The following is a 26411-nucleotide window of genomic DNA, read 5'->3' as shown; positions in this document are numbered from 1 at the left end:
TTAAAAAAAATTATTTCTTATTAATTTTTTTTGATTGATTTATTGGTTGATTTATTGATGTATTTATCATTTATTATTGATGATGGCTCTTTATTTGTAAAACTGAAGTGTTTAATGTTTGTAAACTTCCCTTTAACACCCCCCCTCCCCCCCCCCCACCATTCCCTACGCCTGATTTGTAACCTATGCCTGATTTTCTAAAGTGTAGACAAGGTTTTTTCGAGCGTACAAAAATCTTCACTTACTCCATTCTAAGTTAGTTTGGAGTAAGTTTTCACTGACGAAACTTTGAAAACAGGCGTAAGTGGCCGGACACGCCCCCTTTTGAAAAAAAAATTCTGTTCCAAAGTGAAACTGTTCTAACTGACTAGAACTGGAGCAAACTAAATGACGAGAATTCCGATTTCTAAGATATTCTGTTCTACACCAGTTGCTCCTAAAAATCAGGAGCAAATCATGTGGAAATTTGGGGCCATAGTATGTACTGATAGAGCAGATGGAATGCATCACCATCAGCTATGACAGAAATGATTTATGGAATAACCTGGCTGCTCCTGCCAAGCAACACAGGATGACAGAATCACATTACTGTGACAACCAAAGCCCACCCACCAGTGAGTACACCTTTTTGTCCTGGCCTTTCTTCCTTGAGCCAATTGAAAAAATCTTTCACACTAACTAACTTACTCAGACAACAATTTGAGGAAAAACTATCTTGCTTGATTCACAGAACATTTACTTTTGGAGCAGGTTACAAATTATTTTAGCAATTCATGTTCTTTCAAATGAACATGGCTCCAGTTGGAATGGAGTGCAGACGTTTTTAGTATAGAAACATAGAAAATAGGTGCAGGAGTAGGCCATCCGGCCCTTCGAGCCTGCACCGCCATTCAATAAGATCATGGCTGATCATTCCTTCAGTACCCCTTTCCTGCTTTCTCTCCATACCTCTTGATCCCTTTAGCCGTAAGGGCCATATCCAACTCCCTCTTGAATATATCCAATGAACTGGCATCAACAACTCTCTGCGGCAGGGAATTCCACAGGTTAACAACTCTCTGAGTGAAGAAGTTTCTCCTCATCTCAGTCCTAAATGGCCTGCCCCTTATCCTAAGACTGTGTCCCCCTGTTCTGGACTTCAACATCGGAAACATTCTTCCCACATCTAACCTGTCCAATCCAGTCAGAATCTTATATGTTTCCATGAGATCCCCCTCTCATCCTTCTAAACTCCAGTGTATAAAGGCCCACTTGATCCAGTCTCTCCTCATATGTCAGTCCAGCCATCCCTGGAATCAGTCTGGTTAATCTTCGCTGCACTCTCTCAACAGCAAGAACGTCCTTCCAAAGAATAGGAGACCAAAACTGAACACAATATTCCAGGTGGGACCTCACCAAGGCCCTGTACAATTGCAGTAAGACTTCCCTGCTCCTATACTCAAATCCCTTTGCTATGAAGGCCAACATACCATTTGCCTTCTGCACCGCCTGCTGTACCTGCATGCCAACCTTCAATGACTAATGAACCATGACACCCAGGTCTCGTTGCACCTCCCCTTTTCCTAATCTGCTGCCATTCAGATAATATTCTGCCTTCGTGTTTTTGCCCTCAAAGTGGATAACCTCACATTTATCCACATTATAGTGCATCTGCCATGTATTTGCCCACTTGCCTAACCTGTCCAAATCACCCTGCAGCCTCTTAGCGTCCTCCTCACAGCTCACACCGCCCCCAGTTGAGTGTCATCTGCAAACTTGGAGATATTACACTCAATTCCATCATCTAAATCATTAATATATATTGCAAAGAGCTGGGGTCCCAGCACTGAGCCCTGCGGCACTCCACTAGTCACTGCCTGCCATTCTGAAAAGGACCCGTTAATCCCGACTCTGCTTCCTGTCTGCCAACCAGTTCTCTATCCACATCAGTACATTACCCCCAATACCATGCGCTTTGATTTTGCACACCAATCTCTTGTGTGGGACCTTGTCAAAAGCCTTTTGAAAGTCCAAATACACCACATCCACTGGTTCTCCCCTGTCCACTCTGCTAGTTACATTCTCAAAAAATTCCAGAAGATTTGTCAAGCATGATTTCCCTTTCATAAATCCATGCTGACTTGGACCAATCCTATCACTGCTTTCCAAACACGCTGCTATTTCATCCTTAATGATTAATTCCAACATTTTCCCTACCACTGATGTCATAGAAACATAGAAACATAGAAACATAGAAAATAGGTGCAGGAGTAGGCCATTCGGCCCTTCTAGCCTGCACCGCCATTCAATGAGTTCATGGCTGAACATGCAACTTCAGTACCCCATTCCTGCTTTCTCAGGCTAACCGGTCTATAATTACCTGTTTTTTCCCTCCCACCTTTTTTAAAAAGTGGTGTTACATTAGAAACCCTCCAGTCCATAGGAACTGATCCAGAGTCGATAGACTGTTGGAAAATGATCACCAATGCATCCACTATTTCTAGGGCCACTTCCTTAAGTACTCTGGGATGTCGACTATCAGGCCCTGGGGATTTATCGGCCTTCAATCCCATCAATTTCCCGCCTAATAAGGATATCCTTCAGTTTCTCCTTCTCACTAGACCTTCGGTCCCCTAGTACATCTGGAAGGTTATTTGTGTCTTCCTTTGTGAAAACAGAACCAAAGTACTTGTTCAATTGGTCTGCCATTTCTTTGTTCCCCATTATAAATTCACCCAAATCCGACTGCAAGGGCCCTACGTTTGTCTTTACTAATCTTTTTCTCTTCACATATTTATAGAAGCTTCTGCAGTCATTTTTTGTGTTTCCGGCAAGCTTCCTCTCGTACTCTATTTTCTCCCTCTTAATTAAACCCTTTGTCCTCCTCTGCTGTATTCTAAATTTCTCGCAGTCCTCCGGTTTGCTGCTTTTTCTGGCTAATTTGTATGCCTCTTCATTGGATTTAACATTATCCTTAATTTCCCTTGTTAGCCACGGTTGAGCCACCTTCGCCGTTTTATTTTTACAACCGGACAGGGATGTACAATTGTTGAAGTTCGTCCATATGATCTTTAAAGGTTTGCCATTGCCTATCCACCGTCAACCCTTTAAGTATCATTTGCCAGTCTAATCTAGCCAATTCGCGCCTCATACCATCAAAGTTACCTTTCCTTAAGTTCAGGACCCTAGTCTCTGAATTAACTGTGTCACTCTCCTTCTTAATTCCACCATATTATGGTCACTTTTCCCCAAAGGGCCTCGCACAACAAGATTGCTAATTAGTCGCTTCTCATTACACATCACCCAGTCTAGGATGGCCAGCTCTCTGGTTGGTTCCTCGACATATTGGTCGAGAAAACCATCCCTAATACACTCCAGGAAATCTTCCTCCACCGCATTTCTACTAGTTAGGTTAGCCCAATCTATATGTAGATTAAAGTCACCCATGATTACTGCTGTACCTTTATTGCACACATCCCTTATTTCTTGTTTGATGCTGTCCCCAACCTCACTACTACCATTTGGTGGCCTGTACACAACTCCCACTCGTGTTTTCTGCCCTTTGGAATTCCGTAGCTCCACCCAAACCAATTCCACATCATCCAAGTTAATGTCCTTTCTTACAATTGCATTAATTTCCGCTTTAACCAGCAACGCCACCCCGCCTCCTTTTCCTTTCTGTCGATCCTTCCTAAATGCTGAATACCTTGGATGTTGAGTTCCCAGCCTTGGTCACCCTGGAGCCATGTCTCCGTGATGCCAATCACATCGTATCCGTTAACTGCTCTCTGCGCAGTTAATTCGTCCACCTTATTCCGAATACTCCTCGCATTGAGGCACAGAGCCTTCAAGGCTTGTCTTTTTAACACACTTGGACCCTTTAGAATTCTGCTGTAAATTGGCCCTTTTTGTTTTTTGCCTTGGGTTTCTCTGCCCTCGATTTTACTATTCTCCTTTCTATCTTTTGCTTCTGTCTCCATTTTATTCCCCTCTGTCTCCCTGCAGAGGTTCCCATCCCCCTGCCATATTAGTTTAACTCCTCCCAAACAGCACTAGCAAACACTCCCCCTAGGACACTGGCTCTGGTCCTGTCCAGGTGCAGATCGTCCGGTTTGTACTGGTCCCACCCCCCCTCGAACCGGTTCCAATGTCCCAGGAATTTGAATCCCTCCCTTCTGCACCACTGCTCAAGCCACGTCTTCATCTGAGCTATCCTGCGATTCCTACTTGGACTAGCACGTGGCACTGGTAGCAATCCTGAGATTACCACTTTTGAGGTCCTACTTTTTAATTTAACCCCTAGCTCCCTAAATTCGTCTCGTAGTACCTCATCCCGTTTTTTACCTATATCGTTGGTACCAATATGTACCTTGACAACTCCCCCTTCAAAATGCACTGCATCCACTCAGAGACATCCTTGACCCTTGCACCAGGGAGGCAACATACAATCCTGGAGTCTCGGTTGTGGCCGCAGAAATGTCTTATCTATTCCCCTTACAATTGAATCTCCTATCACTATAGCTCTCCCACTCTTTTTCCTGCCCTCCTGTGCAGCAGAGCCAGCCACAGTGCCATGAACTTGGCTGCTGCTGCCCTCCCCTGATGAGTCATCCCCCTCAACAGTACCCAAAGCGGTGTATCTGTTTTGCAGGGGGATGACCGCAGGGGACCCCTGCACTACCTTCCCTGCACTGCTCTTCCTGTTGGTCTTCCATTCCCTATCTGGCTGTGTACCCTTTACCTGCGGTGAGACCAACTCGCTAAAGGGATGTTGCAGTGGTGTGGGGCAGACTGGTTGGGCTGGATGCTCTTTGCCTTTCCGTTATTGTTCATGGGTTTGTATGGAACCTTTAGGACTGCTGACGAAGGGCCGTGCGGCTCTTTGTCGGCCGGCGTGGACACGATGGGCTGAAATGGCCTCCTTCTGCGCTGTAAATTTCTCCGTTTCTATAATATAGACGTGGGGGAAAAAACCCAAAAGATAGGGACTGGGTGGTGCAGTGGGTTAGCACAATGCCTTTTCACTTCTCTTCAAAACTAACCTAGACTAGTGAGATGAAGGTCTCTTCTTGCGGTCAACTGTAAGGTTCCTACAGGCAAAAATCTGGGGTAGCTTCAACTTCAAATATGTTCCAAGTGAGTGCAGGCACTAAAGTGCAATCTCACTGAAAGGGGCTAAAAATGGCTGCGTCAAAGTGTGGTGGTGGTGGGGACAGGGGGGGGGGGAAATCATACCAGTGCAGAAGTGCTTTTCTGAAGCTGAAGTTAAAGCACAATCTTAGAACAAAGAGTTTTATTTTTCAAAAGATATATATTCATTCACGGGGCATGGGCGTTGTTGGCAAGGCCAGCATTTAATGCCCATCCCTAGCTGTCCTCGAGAAAGAACACAAGAACTTAAGAAATAGGAGCAGCAACAGGCTATACGGCTCCTCGAGCCTGCTCCGCCATTCAATAAGATCATGGCTGATCATCGACCTCAACTCCACTATCCCACCCGATCTCCATATCCCTTGATTTCCCAAGAGTCCAAAAATCTATCTATCTCAGCGTTGAATATACTCAAAGAGTCAGCATCCACAGCCCTCTGGGGCAGAGAATTCCAAAGATTCACAACCCTCTGAGTGAAGAAATTCCTCCTCCTCTCAGTCTTAAATGGCCGACCTCATATCCTGAGATAATGCCGCCTAGTTCTAGACTCTCTAGCCGGGAAACAACCTCTCAGCATCTACCCTATAAATCCCCATCAGAATCTTAGAGAAAGTAAAGATAAAGGTAGCTTTAGGCTGGAGTATACGGCACTCTGTGGCAACTCAACCTGATATGAGATGACCTCCTGGAGGGCCTTTCAGACCTCAATGCTCCAATGCACTGGGTCTTTCTCGGAGTTGTAGTACCACTTTTGCATGGAAATGTACCCAAAACCACTTGGCATCAATGCAAAAAGTACATCACTTCTTACCACACCAGTTATCACTTACTCTGTATCCACTTACCCATGTTAAACCTGACCTGAGAAAGCTTGATGTTGACTTTGGGTGATTTCCCCAAAGTGACATATCTCGCCTCAAGATTCAAAATTACGTTGTAAATTAACAAATTTTGAAAACCTGTGCAGGAGTTTGTGTTTTATAATTATGAAGCTACAGCAAGTAAACGTTGGCGTTTCGTTAAAAGCAATATCATTTAAATAGCAATTTAAGCAAATCATAAGGCTTACGAATAACTTGCAAATGGTCATTTGTGATGGAGGTTTTGAAAGAGCATGATGATATTGTTCAATCCGAATATGTATTTACTGAAATAAAAATTTCCACCCCACCTACCAATCATTTGCCAAGAGTTCTGAATAAATGTTGAGTCAGCCAATAGAAGCAAATGGGGCAAATAGCCGATATCAATCAGACAAGACTGCATTACCTTCTGACACAAAACACTGCTCACATTAGGTTCACTAGATTATGTAAATATATTCTTGGTTAGCTCAGTGTTCTACAACAATCTAACCTCGTACTGTCAACAGGAAATAGTTGGGGGGAGGAAAGAGAAGAGAGTTTCTTAAATTCCATAAATTGGTTCAGCAATTTTTCAATATATAGCGTAAGATCCAATAGCCATTAAGGCAACACTCATTTCAGAAGTGCTATGAAAAATCTTCAGTTCTCCATTATAGTCTTTCTCTCATACTCACGAATTGTCATTAAAGGTCATGAGAAATCAAGAGTTCACAACTTTCAGCATTGTCAATATATTAAACACAAAGTAAATAAATTCCTTCTCCTGTTAGTTTTATTCTTAAAAGGTCTACATGCCTGTGTGACAAAGCCATTTTATCTGGACAATGTGCCAAAAAGACATGCACCAATGTTGAAGCGAGTCATCAGTAACAGTCAAACCTATTAGAAAAATCCTCCCTGATGGCTCCGTGATCCACACAGACCAAGGAGGCCCCAGGATCCTTCCTCAATCGATGTGGAGCACAATGAGGGCTAGTTGCAGGAGCATTACAATGAGCTTCAGAGCCCCTGAATTAGGAAAGAGGAAATCATCTAAGGTTCCCACACTGGATCACTACCTTTGCTGAGTGTGCACATGAGGAAGCCATATGAGGCTTGGCTATCAAATAGCATACAGAAACTCAGTGCTAAGGCTCGTATAAATAATAGGCACTTGGGCAAGGTACCAGAGGATAGTCAGCGCCCCAGCAAGCAATTAACACTTTCCGGTGATAAGGGAAGAAAATTAGCAAGAAGCAAAAGAAAAATCAACAGTACAGAAGAAATGAGTGAAAACAAATGCTTTGCTTCTTAGATCATAATTCTTAATCTCAGCAAATTGCTGAACTTCAGTTTATACAGTCACAAGCACAAGTTTTGAAAACTTTAGCATTGGGGATCTAGAACTGCTTACACACCATTTCTTATTTTGAAAACTGAGTCAGCATACGTGGTAGCGTTATAAATTTACAATTCTAGGTATACATACATGCTTCATAAGCATGATCAACAGACCATTTTCATCATGTAGTATTTAAATCATGTGTGAAGTTGAAATGGCACATTTAAAAATGAAAAGCTGCCTCCATTGAAGTAATACTATAAACACAAACTATATCATCTGTATCTGTATTGATTCAATGACTTGGCAAGCTATGCAGCAGAGCACAACCACTGCCAACATATTCAATAGGCTTCATTCATAGACTTAATTTTTAATAACCCACAACTACCGGTAAAAATGTTCACAGCTGTAAGTACCACCTAGGGAGTCCCAATCTAAAAGCATACCTGAATTATTAATACTGTGACTATGGCATGCATTTCTGCATTTTCTATTATCAATATGATTTCAACAAAACACCTTATAATACTTAATTACATTTTAAAACAGCAAGCCTCCTCTCTCTGGCCTCTGATCTAACTTTCAATATGTCACTCCTGATTCTTTCCGGGATAAATCTTCAAAGCTTCGAATGTAATCAAAAAGGAAGGTTTCCCAGACAACGGACAAAAGCAGCACATTAAAGCTTCAAAAGTGTCAGCTGATACTTCCTTTTTCTGTATTCCAATAACAACTATCGTTTAGGATTATGTACGGCTTAGTATTTGTGAACATTTAAGTCCCATAGCTTAAATGCTAGCAGAGGGATTTTATTCTATCTGACGCAAAACAGTTAATGCTTTTGAACAATGTTAAAGTTGTTGTTTTAGGTTTTACTGCAAGCTTGCCCCTATTATAACATCAGCAAGTGTGCCTTATTGAAATAAAGTTACTGAATTAATGCAAATTTGAAAGAGAACTCAAATGAGAAAACAGTAAAAATACAAATGCAATAAAATTACACTGGAAATGTTAGTTAACCCTTTGAGTACTGAATGTCCCTTGCAGCTTTCAAAATGTATGCATTTTCTATCATACTTGCAAATGCGCTCGTTTAAATTTCGGAAATGATCTGATTTTTGTGCAGAAATATCACGCTGTTCTCAAAGGGTTAAATCAGCACACATTAGTGTTGATGATGAACTGCACTTGAGGTCTGTATTTTGTCGAAAAATCAAACGTGCAAGGGTTTTTTTGGTTCCCCATGAAATTATGCTATTCATCAAAATGTTATTTTTTTTTAAAAAACTACTTTGGGTAAATCTAAGTTTTTAAAAGATGCTAAAAGGTTTGATTCAGTACTCACAGACGCCAAAGCTTTTCCAAGTGCATCACCTGTCTGTGAACCCCCAGCTGTATTTCCTCTGTTCCCTATGCACAATGTAATTGGAGCATAAAACACTTGGATTATTCAAAAGGTCAACATTTTTTTTTGCACTTGAATAAAAATTTTGTTCCATATATCCGCATATTTATTGCGTGATATGAAGTTTATGGAATAATGTTAAGGAACAAAGTTGTAATTTTGTAGTTGCACGTTATGCAACATCATTTTTACTAACTAGCTGATTACTACTTTCCACTCGGGTGTGGAAGTCAATGCTTTCTTATAACATACCCAAAAGGTTTTCTGATCCATTGATTGGTGGTGTGTGTGAGGCTGCAACATAAGGGGAGCTGGTACTCCCTCGATGGAAGCTAGACATTGGGGGAAGACTGGGGTTGATGTCTGTAGGTGAAACTGAATGTGGTGGATAGTTCTATAAAAATAAAAACACCAAATAACAACCCTGGATAAGAACGGTCAAATAATTACAGCAGAACCTGCTAATATCGATCCCTATTTGGCACGGAGTCAGCTCAGCTTAAGCGGCACTAAATCTTAACAGAACTTCTTGGTTATATGTAAATAAAAATAACACGTTGACAAACAACCTTTTTACTAGAAGTTATCTAATTACATGGTAAATACTCAATGCATGTTAAAGACATTTAATGGAAATAAAACTGAACTGCACTAGTTATTTTGAGCAATCAGCAGGTCTCGATTTACAATCACCAAGCCTATACACAGCGATATAATGAACAAGTTATTGTGGTACGGTTGGCCACATAGAAAGTTACATGACCACATAATTATTTGCCAATCAATACAGTTCAAAATGAGAGACATTAGAAAACAATAGTACAACAGAAAACTATGCGGAACTGAATGTAATCCACTTTATTTCTATACTGTTCACATTATAGCCTGTTAATCATGTTGAGGAACGGCAGGACGAGGAGGTGGTAAGTGAACTGATCAGAATAGATATTTTAGAACAATACAGAACAGCAATCCAGCAGTCTAGTACCACTAATGGTGCTGCACTGTTTGCAGGGTGTCAATCCATCCCCAAACAATGTCGCACAGGAAGTTCACAATCAGGGTGGGTTATCTGGGCTGCGTTTACTTTAGTTGGAGGACCTGTATAAATCAGATCTTTCCCTCCGACCACCCTCATCCCGAGTGAAATGAACACAGCAACTTTAAATTTTATTTTTTTAAACTTCAATAAAGTCTAAAAGGACAAAGTATTTTCTTCAATTGGAAACTTCTAAATGAACAGGCAAAACAGTAACAATGTACTAATATTTTCACTGCATGCACATATTAGAAATGGATTTCGCCATTACAAAACACGTTCAAGTATGGGAATCTGAGTAACGGTGTGTTATTAAATGTACTCCCTTCATCCCATGGGACCTGGTCACAATTGGTTTCACTGTGTATCAAATAAGAAATATGGGCCCAGTGGGGGGGGGGGGGGGGGTTAGAAGCGTAGAGAGAACAGCGTACCCATAAAGATAAATACTATCAAATTTACCCTCCATTCGCAAAGAAAGAGTTAATACATATGTTTATCCAAAAAAAACTACTATCAAACAAAAACAAATGCATGTTTAAGAGGAAATTAGTTAAAACACATGAAGATTAAAAATATTTCAAATTCTGTGGATACAGCAGGGAAATGAGAATACAAAGCATGGAAGTGGAGCTCGCATAGGGTGACCATACATCTCCATTTTCCAGGTATAGTCCCCGGGCAAACAATGTTTCCGGTTCACAAAAATGGTCCCTGAAGTGTACCTCCCCACCCCCCGCCAGCCGCTGAGCTGTCAATTTGCGACTCTAACAGCCGGAGTGCCTCTCTGTGCATGCCTGACTGGACAGTCTTTCTGCACATGCGCCGGTTGTTGTTGGTGCTTCTGGCTGGGCTTGTGTTAATGGATGTTGGCGCCGGAGGTGGGTGAGGGAGAGGCCTCGGGGGGAGGACCCGGTCACAGTCATTGGGGGCCGGGCTAATCTGGGCGCAATGCAGGGGGGGGGGGGTGGGGAGAAGAGAAAGAAGTCAGGTGTTTGAATGCACTTCCATAGCGTGACATCACATCTGTGGTTATTATATGCGCATTTGTTTTGCATTTGTAGTGTACATGTCCAACCGCTAAAATAAAGGCTGCTAAAACATGTTGCCTTGCTGTGCTGTGCTGCGCAACCTATATCTTCGACCCAACCGACTTTGCTGTGCTCCCACCCTGCGACCCCAGATTCGGTTTAGAACATATGGTCACCTTAAGCTCGCACAGGCTCACTGGGCCAAGCAGATTATTTTGGTGCTGACATTTTTATGATTTTAGATCTCTGTAAACTAAGTCTCTGAAATTTACTCCAGAACAGTTTTCTTTTACTTTCAGAATTGAAATTAAACTGCAGGAACAAACTTTGCTCTGCGCATCAGCAAATCAAAAGCTCTTCATTAAAATCAAATCAGAAATCAGGTAAGCGAACAATGTCTGATATTTAACAGTCTTCCTGCTTTGAAGAGCACAAAGAGGGTTTATAAGTCATTTATTTCATAACATTTAATAATCAAGCAACATATGGGGATAAGATAACTTTCAAAGAAAGAAAATTTAAGACATCACTGTCCTACAACCAGAATCTAAGAAGAACAAAACAGTAATTAAGTTAAGTTAGAGAGAATCCATTATCATGAAGAAAGTGTTTGTAAACCAAGAGGATAGCTTACCAAACACATGATTTGCTTATACAATCACAACAAATGCATAACCACATGTCAAAGGCATCACCGTGAGCTTCCAGCTCTGAACTCTCCCCAAATAATTTAAAAAAAGTTTTGCCAAACACCTTTTATTGAAAGTGGTGCTCTTTTCAAATTGGATGCATCCTAGATAAATTATTATACCTTAGTCTATCTGACTCAACCTTTGCCATTCACATTAGGATTCTGAAATGGAGAAGTCGGATGAATTTATGCAGCCCATTGCATTTCCATATCTATGATCTCCATTCTGAAATAGCTGCCCGCAACCACACTCCTTCAGATAGTAAGCATCAAGGAAATATTGCTATCATTGTCGAATCATACATGTTCTCACTGTCCTTTGCACTTCTCCAGGATTGCTTTAATTCACACACAGCCTAAGGAAACAAGATACAAACCACTGCTATCTGTCTCTAGAAATAACAGACCCTTTCTTTCATTCTGATTTTCATTTGTTGTAACTTAAAACGATTTAAATAGCCTCAATCCCAAGCCGACTCATTAGAAAAAAAATCTGACTTTCCCAAGCTTGATAATTAAACCTTATTTCTGGATGCCTCACTTGCACTTCAGGCATCTTTGAACAAATTGTTGTTTGGAACTTGGCAGAGTAGGTTTGTTCTTTCGAGTTGCCCTTCCTGTTCTAATTACTACTGTCCCTGAACACAATGTTCATATTTAAATGGAGCGCAAATTCAACTGGAAAATTACAAGATGTGACTCGCATCTTTGCATTCGGTGTTTTCTCTCAACTCATGGGACTCCAGCAGGGAATTCGATTTCTAATACACACAATGCACTTTGAACATCAAAACTACATACATTTGAGCAAAACTACACATCAGCTTATCCAAAGCTCTTCTGCCCATAGCCTATCTCACACCAAGTCCAACTTAACTGATCTATATTAACTCCCAGTCCCCCCCAATGCCTCAGATTCCAAATTCTTGTCCTCGTGTTTAAATCCTTTCATTGCCTCACCCTTCCCTTTCCACCAGCTCGCCCCCGCCCCCCAAAAACTCACCAATCCACCAACTCTGGCCTCTTGTGCACCCACTTCCCTTCACCCCACCATTGGCAACCATGCATTCAGCCTAGGCTCAATGCTGTGGAATTCCCTTCATAAACCACTCTGCTGCTCCACCTCCCACACCTCCTTCAAGAATCCCCTTAAAACCCACCCCTTTCACCAAACATCCCTCCTAATATCTGCTCCTTTGACTTAGTGACTATTTTGGCTGATTACACCTCTATGAACGTAGGAACTCGGAAACAAGAGCAGGCCATTCAGTCTCGAGAGCGTGTTCCGCCATTCAATTAGATCTTGGCTGATCTGCATCTTAATTAACTTAATTTACCCACCTTGGTTTCATATCCCTTAATACTCTTGCCGAACAAAAATCTATCATTCTCAGTTCTGAAATTTTCAGTTCACCGAGCCTCAACTGCTTTTTTGGGAGTGTTCCAGATTTCTACCCTTTGTGAGAGGACGTGCTTCCTGACTTCACCTTTGAACGGCCTAGCTTTTGACATTGTCTCGAACAACTCTAATTTTAAGTTTATGTCCCTTTGTTCTGGACTTGCCCACTACAGGAAATAGTTTCTATCTATCTTATCAAATCCTTCAATCATCTTAAACATCTCAATTAGATTACCTCTTAATATTCTATATTTACAAGCCTAGGCTGTGCAACCTTTCCTCATCATTTTTGTAGAAGTCTACTAGCTTTTAGTGATTTCTGTACATGAACCCCTAAATCTCTCTGCTCCTTCATCATTTCTAACTTCTCACTATTTAGAAAATACTCTGATTATCTTTCTTAGGTCTAAATTGGATGACGTCCCACTTCTTCACAATGAACTTCGCATGCCACAGTTTTGCCCACTCACTTAATGTATCAATGTCATGTTGTCAACTTCTACACTATTTACTGTGCCACTTTAACTTAGTGTGGTCAGCAAACTTGAATATGCGGCTCTCTACTCCTTCATCGAAGTCATTGATAAATGTTGTGAAAAGCCGAGGCCCCAGTACAAATCTCTGGAAGACACTATTAGTTACACTCCACCAATTGGAGTACATACCCATTATCCCTTCTCTGTCTCCTACCTCGTAACCAATTCCATACGAATATAATAGGTTACCTCCAATTCCACACGCTTTTGCCAAGTCTTGTGTGTGAAAACTTATGGGCCTTGGGATGTTTTTCTATATTAAAGACATGAGGCAAGTTGTAATTGTATTCAGTCGACTGAGTGTAGGAGCATGCAGTAGAAATTCGGTGTACTTATCTCTACTTGGAAACATAGAAAATAGGTGGAGTAGGCCATTCGGCCCTTCGAGCCTGCACTGCCATTCAATGAGTTCATGGCTGAACATGCAAATTCAGTACCCCATTCTTGCTTTCTCGCCATGCTTGATCCCCTTGGTAGTAAGGACTACATCTAACTCCTTTTTGAATATATTTAGTGAATTGGCCTCAACAACCTTCTGTGGTAGAGAATTCCACAGGTTCACCACTCTCTGGGTGAAGAAGTTCTCCTCATCTCGGTCCTAAATGGCTTACCCCTTATCCTTAGATTGTGACCCCTGGTTCTGGACTTCCCCAACATTGGGAACATTCTTCCTGCATCTAACCTGTCAAAACCCGTCAGAATTTTAAACGTTTCGATGAGATCCCCTCTCATTCTTCTGAACGCCAGTGAATACAAGCCCAGTTGATCCAGTCTTTCTTGATAGGTCAGTCCCGCCATCCCGGGAATCAGTCTGGTGAATCTTCGCTGCACTCCCTCAATAGCAAGAATGTCCTTCCTCAAGTTAGGAGACCAAAACTGCACACAATACTCCAGGTGTGGCCTCACCAAGGCCCTATACAACTGTAGCAACACCTCCCTGCCCCTGTACTCAAATCCCCTCGCTATGAAGGCCAACATGCCATTTGCTTTCTTAACCACCTGCTGTACCTGCATGCCAACCTTCAATGACTGATGTACCATGACAACCAGGTCTCGTTGCACCTCCCCTTTTCCTAATCTGTCACCATTCAGATAATAGTCTGTTTCTCTGTTTTTACCACCAAAGTGGATAACCTCACATTTATCCACATTATACTTCATCTGCCATGCATTTGCCCACTCACCTAACCTATCCAAGTCACTCTGCAGCCTCATAGCATCCTCCTCGCAGTTCACACTGCCACCCAACTTAGTGTCATCCGCAAATTTGGAGATACTACATTTAATCCCCTCGTCTAAATCATTAATGTACAATGTAAACAGCTGGGGCCCCAGCACAGAACCTTGCGGTACCCCACTAGTCACTCTGAAAAATACCCATTTACTCCTACTCTTTGCTTCCTGTCTGACAACCAGTTCTCAATCCATGTCAGCACACTACCCCCAATCCCATGTGCTTTAACTTTGCACATTAATCTCTTGTGTGGGACCTTGTCGAAAGCCTTCTGAAAGTCCAAATATACCACATCAACTGGTTCTCCCTTGTCCACTCTACTGGAAACATCCTCAAAAAATTCCAGAAGATTTGTCAAGCATGATTTCCCTTTCACAAATCCATGCTGACTTGGACCTTTCATATCACCTCTTTCCAAATGTGCTGCTATGACATCCTTAATAATTGATTCCATCATTTTACCCACTACTGATGTCAGGCTGGCCGGTCTATAATTCCCTGTTTTCTCTCACTCCTTTTTTAAAAAGTGGGGTTACATTGGCTACCCTCCACTCGATAGGAACTGATCCAGAGTCTATGGAATGTTGGAAAATGACTGTCAATGCATCCGCTATGTCCAAGGCCACCTCCTTAAGTACTCTGAGATGCAGTCCATCAGGCCTGGGGATTTATCGGCCTTCAATCTTCAATTTCCCCAACACAATTTCCCGACTAATAAGGATTTCCCTCAGTTCCTCCTTCTTAAAAGACCCTCTGACCCCTTTTATATCCGGAAGATTGTTTGTGTCCTCCTTAGTGAATACCGAAACAAAGTACTTGTTCAATTGGTCTGCCATTTCTTTGTTCCCCGTTATGATTTCCCGATTCTGACTGCAGGGGACCTACGTTTGTCTTTACTATCCTTTTTCTCTTTACATATCTATAGAAACTTTTGCAGTCCGTCTTAATGTTCCCTGCAAGCTTCCTCTCGTACTCTATTTTCCCTGCCCTATTCAAACCCTTTGTCCTCCTCTGCTGAGTTCAAATTTCTCCCAGTCCCCAGGTTCACTGCTATTTCTGGCCAATTTGTATGCCACTTCCTTGGCTTTAATACTATCCCCGATTTCCCTTGATGGCCACGGTTGAGCCACCTTCCCTTTTTTATTTTTACACCAGACAGGGATGTACAATTGTTGTAGTTCATCCATGCGGTCTCTAAATGTCAGCCATTGCCCATCCACAGTCAACCCCTTAAGTATCATTCGCCAATCTATCCTAGCCAATTCACGCCTCATACCTTCAAAGTTACCCTTCTTTAAGTTCTGGACCATGGTCTCTGAATTAACTGTTTCATTCTCCATCCTAATGCAGAATTCCACCATATTATGGTCACTCTTCCCCAAGGGGCCTCGCACAATGAGATTGCTAATTAATCCTCTCTCATTACACAACACCCAGTCGAAGATGGCCTCCCCCCTAGTTGGTTCCTCGACATATTGGTCTAGAAAACCATCCCTTATGCACTCCAGGAAATCCTCCTCCGCCGTATTGCTTCCAGTTTGGTTAGCCCAATCTATATGCATATTAAAATCACCCATGATAACTGCTGCACCTTTATTGCATGCACCCCTAATTTCCTGTTTGATGCCCTCCCCAACATCACTAATACTGTTGGAGGTCTGTACACAACTCCCACGAACGTTTTTTGCCCTTTGGTGTTCTGCAGCTCTACCCATATAGAATGCACATCATCCAAGCTAATGTCCTTCCTAACTATTGCATTAATCTCCTCTTTAACCAGCAATGCTACCCCACCTCCTTTTCCTTTTATTCTATCCTTCCTGAATGTTGAATACCCTTGGATGTTGAGTTCCCAGCCCTGATCATCCTGGAGCCACGTCTCTGTAATCCCAATCACATCATATCCGTTAACATCTATTTGCACAGTTAATTCATCCACCTTATTACGGATACTTCTTGCATTAAGTCACAAAGCCTTCAGACTTGTTTTTAATACCCTTTGTCCGTTTAGAATTATGATGTAGTGTGGCCCTTTTTGTTTCTTGCCTTTGTTTACTCGGCCTTCCACTATTGCTTTTTACCTTTCTACCATCTGTTTCTGACTCCATATTACTTCGCCCTATCTCGCTGCAAAGGTTCCCATCCCCCTGCCATATTAAACACTCCCGAACTGCACTAGCAAATGTTACCCCGAGGACATCAGTTCCAGTCCTGCCCAAGTGCAGACCGTCCCTTTTGTACAGGTCCCACTTCCCCCAGAACTGATTCCAATGTCCCAAGAATTTGATTCCCTTCCTCTTGCACCACTGCTCAAGCCACATATTTATTCTAACTATCCTGCTCCCTCTACTCTGATTAGCACGTGGCACTGGTAGCAATCCCGAGATTACTACCTTTGAGGTCCTACTTTTTAAATTTAACTCCTAGCTCCCTAAATTCAGCTTGTAGGACCTCTTCCCGCTTCTTACCTATATCGTTGGTACCTACATGTATCACGACAACTGGCTGTTCACCCTCCCTCTCCAGAATGCTCTGTAGCTGCTCCGGGACATCCTTGACCCTTGCACCAGGGAGGCAACATACCATCCTTAAGTCCCAAGCAATTAATTTTTGATCCATTATTAAAATGGGTAGAATAATCCCTTTGTATGTTTATACAGAGATCACCGCACCTCCCCGCAAAATGCCCATCCCCAAAATGATTCAGCATTTACCCGAAATCTAACCAGCTATTGAATTGTCTAGAACACATACATAATATATTTAATTAACAAGCTCAAATTATCCTTACCAAGCGGTCATGTGTATGGAGACTGCTATAACTGCTAGATTGAGACACATGAGAGGAAGAGCTTCCCAACATTCCTCCATAACTTGGCTGGTGCATCCCATTTGATGAATTCCAAAGATCAGAAGAATTGTGATTTCCTTCTAATGGAAAAAGGGATGTTTTATTAATAAAAGTTTAATTTAAAGAGAAAATCTAAGCTTTTCCATTTGATATATAACCCTACTCCTGGCCACAGCTGAAAAAACACAAGTTATTGTGTGCAATCAAGACATTCAATGACACCAAGCCCATGAGCAGGAGTAATAATTCTTAGCAGACTATGAGGTCAATCTTGGGCAAGAAACAAATTCATTACAAATAGATGTGGAACATGGGAGCTTTGGTTTTTAATAAAACTGATGTTTCCAAATTTCAGCAAGTTTTAATTTACTTGGGAACGACCACTGCAATTATAATGCACATTGTGCAGTTAACCAGCAAAATAAAAATCATATCCACCACAAATTAGTGTTATACAACTCTTTACCAAGTACATTTTTCCTCAGACTGTTTTGATAGAATGATTAAAGAACTGCAACTTGCCTTGCATAAAGAATGTACTGGCAAACATGCTGCTGGGTGGTTTGGGTGACGGGTAACTAGGAGACTCCCTGTTGAAGTCATCGGTGTTGGGAGAAGGTGCGTAAACCTGGAGGAAGGAAGACAAATTAAAATAAATTAATATAAAGCTGATTTTGAATTTGAAAAACTTTACAGCTTTCTGCTTCAAGTTTAGGCGCTCAAACATCAGAACAAAAGTTAAAATAGATGATAAATTAAGCTAATGTTTTTATATAGAGCAGGCTTATAATGAAATAAGAATGTCAACTATACTAGTGACAGTTCTTTTGCAAAATTGGTTACCTATGGTTCAATTAATTTAAACAAATAGCTATTTGGAGGTGGTTTCCCACTTAATGTACAGAGTATTCCCAAATGATTTAGCAAATAAATTTATTTCAGAGAGGGGGAATATTTGTACTGATGATATACAGGAAGATCAATGCATTGCCTAATTCCATTGATAAATCTTTTCGTATTATTAGTTTACCAAAAGTAATCCATGTCCCTACCCTGCTGTGTGATCTTAAGTTTTAATATCAAGCAACCTTTCAAGTATGTGTGGCTTTTAAAAAGATTCCCATTTAGTATGTCAAGAGAATGACAGTTGTTCCCTCCACAAAGTTTTGCTTCAAAAAAAAGGCTATGTACGAACATGTTCAACTGGCTAGCAGCCAACTATCGGGTCAACTTTAAAAGTGTTGGGGAAGCAGAAAACCCACCCCTCCCCATCAAATGCACACTTCTAGCGACAGCATCCACAGATCTGGGGCAGACCAGGAAAAAAAAAGCGTAACAGCACAACTCGGGTTTAAAACACATATTGTTGCTGTGTGTCACTTCAAATACATTAGCTTAAAATAGGTTTAGTCACTTCTGTCTTTGTAGCACAAACAAACAGCATATGCTCAGACTGGTGGTTAATCCATCACGGTCAACTGGAAACTAAAGAAAAAAGGCAACTTCACTGAGATGTGCTTTGATCAATAGTAGAAAGCACTGGATATTTATAATGCAAAACTTAAAATGTCAACAGTAGCTCATGTATATTTTACATCCAAGGTCACCTAAAACTTCAGCAGAAAGGGAAAGGCGACTCCAAAACATTTCTGCTGTACTTCACTGACTCGCAATACAAATTTTTATTTTAATGCCACACTTACCAAACAAAATCTTAACAAGCATAAAACAACTGGTGCATTGTGGAAACAAGGTTTATACGTATTAAGTAACCATGGTTCTAAATAAGAGCACGTTGACTATTTTGTGAGCAGCATCTGTTTTTTTCCTACCTTCTTGCCTGTCCAAATTATGCATACCTCTTAGCTTTTACAAACTGAAATAACTGCTCGGTTATAAAATAGCGCTAGTGCCAGCCTTGATTCTGGGATCAAAGGCTTTGTGCGCCAAACCTTATTGGTGTGGTCTCAATAATTGCATCAACTCCAGATGGCGAGTCAATAGTCGTCTCATGCCACAGAAGGACCAAGTTTCTCCCAGTTATAATCAGAACAGTCCGCAAATTATAACAGATCCCTTGTGTCATCTGATCTCCTGAAACTCATTGCCAAATCCTGCTTTTAACAAGCTACTCATGAGTTTCATTTCACTATCACTAAACAGAGAGCTGGAAACCAAAAGACAAAGTGCTTAGTATATATAGCTTAATTAAAATTACAGGTAAGCGCTCCTCTGACTGGGGATGGGGGATAGGGAAGGCCTGATCACTATGCAGTTACTTGTGGAAGTAGGCGTGTGGACCTGGCTTGGCTGTGATTACTCCTTCAGTCATGTAGCCTGCTGACACTCAATGTTCACATATGACGATTGGCCAAGATACCACATGACAACTAATGCCTGTGAAAGTACTCCCAACAAAGTCAACAATTTCATGAAAGGAAGATAAGCTGGCCAAGAAAATTTGAGGTAAAGAAATTTAACCAAAGCACAGCCGAATAAGTGATGCTTCATCAGCAATAAAATGATTATTCAAACATCCATTATGAAACAAAAACCCGATTAAAATTTTAATTCCTGAAACCATTTCATAAAGCAAATCTTTAATTCATAGGTTTACAAACTAGAACAGATCAAACAAATGAGCATCTCATTTTTTGAATACGTACAATTTTCAACAGTATAGATCAGACTAGTATGGCACCTGATCCATTCCCTTGCTGCTTTGATGTGTTGGTGGAAATGGACATAACCTTCACGCTGAAACATCAATAAAGCATACCGGAGACAACATGCCTGTCTGGCAGGGAGCAGAGCTCAATAGAATCTTGGAGCAGTCCACAGGAGTTAGAGCAAAAAACCAATAAAGCTCATCTCTACTGACACACATGCTAGCATTTCACCCCCCCACCACTGCCACCCCAAATGATTTCTGAAAGGAAAGCCAGATTAATCCAAAGACAGAAGTGTCCTTCCTTTATTACTTACAACAAACTCTCAAAAGTCACAGGCTAACACCGAACTAAACAAGCAATGCCAGACCTCTTTTTTTTTTTAAAGTGGAATTTATATCTTTAATATTAACACACAAACTAAAGTGCAACAATTGCAGTGGTGTGGGGGAGTGTTCTTTAACTGAGAAATAGCTTTATGAAGAGCTGTAGTCAATGGAAATAGTGGCTCATTCAGATATGACGCAAGTTACTGCTACAAATAACTAAGTAATTAAGGTCGCTTAAATCCAACTTACTTGAAAAAAAGATCAGAAAGGTCATTTATTATTTGAATCTCATAGAAGCATCAGCTTTGACCTCATCTCAACAGCATATGCTGAAATATGCACTTAATTATAACCAATTCCCCAAGCAAAATGGTCATCCTTTAATAAAAGCTTTAAATACCAAGCCAGAAATTACACAAGTCCCATGGTGAGAAGACCTTACTTAATATCAATGTGTAAATATTAAAATCCCACTACTGGTCCCTTACAAATTTTAAACAGAAGGGGGGGGGGGGGTGGTGTCTGAAGGGAAGAAAGGGAACAATGTCATCAATAAAATGACATACCACAGGATTTGGGAGGATAATCTAATACCTGAATTATATATCTATAATTTTTAACATGAAAAAAATATTTTAGTAAGGTACTCTGGCCCTCAACTCCCAAGATTTGACTATTTAACTTTGAAAAAGAATAATACAGTCACTGCAACAATGAATGCCCAAATGTTAAGTCAAGAAATGGAACACATTGAGGAGAAGAAAGAAGGATCCATTTAATTTTCTTACATATTATGCACCTCCTGCTTGTTGATCTGCAACAGTATGGATCACTGAAGCCTGAGATCAGTTGAAGTGTCCAGCCGCAGAGTGATGCAGAAAGATTTAATAAAACTCAACAGTACTAAACATGTTCCCGCCATTAATTTCAAACTTTGGCTATTTCCCATTTTACAATATTATAGTCTTCAGGTATTCTTTTTGACATTGCTGGATTTTTAAAATTTCTTCATCAGTCTAACAAGTATAAAAGCAATGAATGTCAAAGCCTCTTGCGTGCTACGATTTTGCAGTCGAAAATATAAAGTCAACTACATTTAAAGCAAAAGTAAAAAATGGTCCAGAGAGATTTACAATTTCCCTGGAAGGGAAAACTTCACAAAAGCATAAAAGGCTAAGAAATACACAATTCCCTTGTTGTTAGCATTGAAATTTATCATGTTTTAAGTATCTAATGTTGAAGTACTGCAAAGGAGAGGATATTGTAGGGTGGCATTTATGTTGTATTTGTCCTAGAATAAAACATATATCAGAGCTGTGTACACTTTATACTCGGGTCTATTTCATTAGAACAGGAGTAGACCATTCATACCCTTGAGCCTGTTCTGCCATTCAATGAGATCATGGCTAATTCCATCCACCTGTCTTGGCTCCATTTCCTTTAATACACTTGGCCAGCAAAAATTTATCGATCCCAGACTAAAAATTATTAATTGGGCGAGCATCTAAAGTTTTTTGTAGGAGAGTTCCACAGTGCCAAGGCCCTAAGCTCTGGAATTGCCATGCTAAACCTCTCTTTCCTCCTTTAAGACGCTCCTTCAAACCTGCCTCTTTGACATCTGCCCGAATATCTCATGTGGCTCTGTCAAATTTTGTTTGATAAAGCTTTCATGCACCTTGGGACATTTTACTACATTAAAGACACTATATAAATACAAGTTGTTGTTGTTTACCAACCTTTGCATGAAGAAGTACTTCCTAATTTCTCTCCTTAATGGCCTGGCTCTGATTTTAAAGTTATGTCTCCCCTTGTCCTAGGCTCCCTCACCAGTGGAAAAGGTTTCTATCTGCCCCATCAATTCCTTTCAAAATCCTAAAAACCTCAATCAAAACACCCTTACCCTTCTATATTCCAGGAAATACAAGCCGAATTTATATAATCTCTCAATTTAACTCTTAGAATCCCAGCAACATTCTGGCGAATCTGCACTGCATTCTTTCCAAGGCCAATATATTTCAAGTGAAATATACGTGTAATTACACTGTGGACTGAAGGTTAGATTAAGATAGGGCCACTCCAAACCCAGGTATAATTTATCTTGTACCTTGTTGGTTAACCATCAGTGTCATCACTTCATATTCTGATTCAAAAATTATCCAATCAGCAAATACAATTACATCAATAGTTTCTGTGACTCATCAAGCAGAGGCACAGTGTTCAAAATGAACATTGTACTTTAGGCATCCAATGTTAGGCAAAGTATAGCATAGGTTAGACACAGAGAAAAGCTTCTTGTAACCTACCCAATCTTTACTTTGCCCAAACATGCCTCAAAAGCTCCCTCACTGCACTGACATTTTCTTCCTTTTCCCTCACCAGCCATTCTTGTAGGCTCTCGAGACGACCAATTTAGCACTAATTGAACAAAGAGAGGGAAGTATTTATGCTACAGATTTACCCCAGTAGGAATGGAGATTGCTCAAACAATTTTGAGAGAGAGGTTACCGCCCTCCCATCAATTCAGGTGAAATTGAAATCCAGCTCCCAGACACATCTTCAAGTCACCCAACAATAAATACAAAGAAAACAACTAAAATAGACCAATAACTTAATGTCTTCAATTGTTTTTATAATGAATTCAATTTTAACCAGTCCAGCTCACTAAGCTTTCACGTATCTGGTTTACTGACAACTGCGAAGAATTAGAACGATAGAAATTTACACAGAAGGGGGCTATTCTCCCTATGGTGTCTCTTTGCTGGAGCAATCCAAAACTAATCACAGTGCCCTGCTCTCTCCTTATAGCCTTGTATCTTCCTCTGCTTCAAATTTTTATCCCGAGCAATAAAAATTGTGTTAAACTATACTAGCAATAGTCTTATAGTATTGCAAATATCAAGTAATTGCTTACTGCTTTATAATCTCTGCATTATCTAATCAATGTTAATAATGCTCTATAATTCTGTTTTCTTATGACTAGCTTGCCATTTTAAACCTCACTTTTTGTGGCTATTTAAATTTCTCTAATTCAGTACAAATCTTACTCATAATACTGGTAGTTCACCGGTGTGTGATCGCTCAGCAAGCTTAAGCTTTTAAATCACATTGATGTGAATCACCCATCTATTTGTTAAAATATTTAACTATTAAATGAAAGATTTCCTCTAAACAGCAGAACAATACTTCCTAAAATGAGATTCTTGTTGCATTTAGATGGGGTAATTATACTTTAGGAGAGGTGGATAAATATTCTGATTAGTTCTTGTGCAAATCTATATCTCCATATGGCAACCCCAATATGCTAAACGCACACCACTGCATCACAGCTCTTTCTATAGGCACAAGGTGATCCATCATCTAGTACTGCGATGACCCCAGTCTTTACTGCATGGTAGCAATTTCACTGAAATACAAAGTCAATTATCTCCTACTTTGTAAATGTCACGGTGGTGGGTCATTATCATTTACTTAAAAACCTGAATGAAATGCAAAACACAGAGAGCCAGGAATGGTATTCAGGTGGCTCAGCTTCAAACTGCACACCCTAATCCTGTCTTGACCATCACACTTAAACTGACCTAATCTCTAGAGTCTGATTTTCCTACTTTTAACTCAATTATATCAAACACCTTGTCGTAACAAGACTTCATTGGGGAGGAAGGAAGGGGTGAATCTACAGCCACATCTATCCAAGGAAAGAATACCATCCAATGTGGACCCACATTAACAGCAGCTGTGGAGATGTCCATTGTTCAACAGGTCCCCTCCCAGCTAAAAAGGAGAATAGCGCAGACAAGAAAGTAATAATGAATTTATAAAAAGGATCACATACAATGGGGAATCACATACAAAAATGGTGTCTCAAAGCAAAGTGATCCTTGCCTGAATCAATCACTTATTATTAAAAGGAATCACAATCAGGCCTCTCCCAGTCAAAACTATATTCTCTAAGCTTTTGCTCCAGCAATGCAGAGAACAAAAGTTATATTTATAATAATGAAAGAAAAATGGAATTAACCACCACTGTAAATCTTTGACTTCAAAACAAGAACCACGTCTGGAAGCATACAAATCGATTCATTCATAACACACTGCTTATTTTCAGAGTAAAAATATTTTTCTAATGTTTAATGATACCTTTACTGAACACACTGTACCATTATTCAGTTTCTAGCATCAAAACAGCAAATTTTACACAAAGTTGAAGTTCATGTAGTTTTAAACACACAGCTTACAGGTTACTAAGATTTAAATTGTAGAACCCAATTTCTCTCAGGATTAACACTGGTTCCAAAAGTTATTTCCCCTGCTTGTTGGTGCCTATATTTCATAACTGCACAGAAAATGTTGCAGGCTCTTATTTGGCTCAACCGCCTGTAATTAATTATTTGGAATTCACATAGGATTTTTAGGGCATTGACGTCTGCACACAGGTCTCTGGCATAATTTATTATCTATTTACTCACTGTGCAAGCTCATAAAGGTCACCTTTGACCTACTGCAGGCATATGCTATCAATTTCCTTTGGATGTCCCTCAACAATATCCACCCCTACTATCCCTTACGAACTGGAAATACTTAAAAGATCAAAGCTGTGCTTTGCTGCTTCAAGAACAAAGAGCATGTTCTAATGGAGCAATAATGCAAAACACAAAATTACATCAACTTTCTAAGTCTACTTACAAGCTCCAAGAACGCACATCACATACTAACAGCTGCAATTAAATACGACACCTAACATTTTAAAGAATACTCCACAACCTCCTCACATTTATCAAGTCTAATTGCATGCCAGACATACTTATTAAATCAATTTCAGTTCTTTACATATTTGATAAAGAATGAACCCAATTTATAGAAAAACGGGCATACAGATCTATATGAAATTAGTTACAAGCACTAAAATCACAATCAGATTTTGAACTTTTCAGTCTAGCTGCAGAGATCCTGAAATTGTTTATGATGCTGTATTTCCTCATTCACCTGACCCACAATAACAATGTTCTTGGGGAGAAAAAACCTGATTGGTCACTTCCTATTCGCACAATGCATCATGTTGCAGGATAAGGTGTAAAACTGTGTGGAAAATCCTGGATTTCAAAGAGAATATTAGTGACATGACTGAGAATTAGATTTAACTCCCTGTAGGGTCAAGAATGTTCATTTGATTAGAAGCAGATGGAACAATATGAAAGCCAGCTCCTGGACCTCATCTATAAACAGGAAATTCAGAGCTAACCAACTGGCTGTTTCTTAATTGTTCCCAGAGATTCATATTGTGCTTCTAACTAAACTTATTTTTTTTTGTTAATAATCTTTGACTTCATGTTCGATCAATGACCACAACTTAAAAACAAATTAATTGCACTAAAATCTATGTTGCAATCAAAACAGATTATAAAAAGAACAGTACATTCTATGCACATACACTTTAATATAACTTTCATAAGAGCTTGAAGTCGTCTTCTGCAGTTTTAAAAACGTCATTGAACCCTGTTAGAAACACAGGCTCACCCATTAAAAGCTTTTAAGAAACAAAGCCAATTGGAATATAAATGTTAGCTTTTTACTCTAGAATAAGTTACAATTGCTGACAGCTCTGTGTGACTGTCTATTGTGCCACTAATCATGTTATCCAATTACAACACAAATGTTACACAAAGGAAAGCCACACTTACCGTTTTCCTATTGTAGTAATACATAAGTGAATTGCTGCCCATACCAGGCACTGTGTAAGCACAATACATGTTGCTGGCTAAATCTAGTGCAGAGAGATCAGCAACTGTGCACTTCACAGTGCAACACATTCAACTACACAATTTCAGGCAGACTAATTCTTTAATCTTTCCACACATGGATCTACTCAGAAGGAACTTATGCAAAGTAGGCTGAACCATTCTACACAAC

General features: G+C 40.3%; 1 protein-coding gene across 8 annotated transcripts in view; it reads right to left on the bottom strand.

Annotated features, from left to right (window-relative positions):
• The window catches only part of tcf12 (transcription factor 12), a 318722-nt gene that overhangs the window by 85872 nt on the left and 206439 nt on the right, over positions 1-26411 (bottom strand). For 4 of the 8 annotated variants that reach the window (XM_070858349.1, XM_070858348.1, XM_070858350.1 and 1 more), the window contains 4 exons: positions 18029-18134; positions 17447-17586; positions 8978-9119; positions 8666-8730 (listed from right to left, as the gene is read on the bottom strand). The exons of 1 other annotated variant lie outside the window; for it this stretch is intronic. In XM_070858349.1, the coding sequence (XP_070714450.1) occupies positions 8666-8730; positions 8978-9119; positions 17447-17586; positions 18029-18134 (453 nt within the window). Of the gene's footprint in view, positions 1-8665; positions 8731-8977; positions 9120-17446; positions 17587-18028; positions 18135-26182; positions 26330-26411 lie in introns of those variants that run through there. 3 more of the 8 variants (XM_070858352.1, XM_070858354.1, XM_070858351.1) reach the window with 2 other exon arrangements.

Source organism: Pristiophorus japonicus, chromosome 17 (assembly GCF_044704955.1).
Source record: "Pristiophorus japonicus isolate sPriJap1 chromosome 17, sPriJap1.hap1, whole genome shotgun sequence".
Classification (NCBI taxonomy): domain Eukaryota; kingdom Metazoa; phylum Chordata; class Chondrichthyes; family Pristiophoridae; genus Pristiophorus; species Pristiophorus japonicus.
This window is presented reverse-complemented; position numbering and strand designations above follow the sequence as displayed.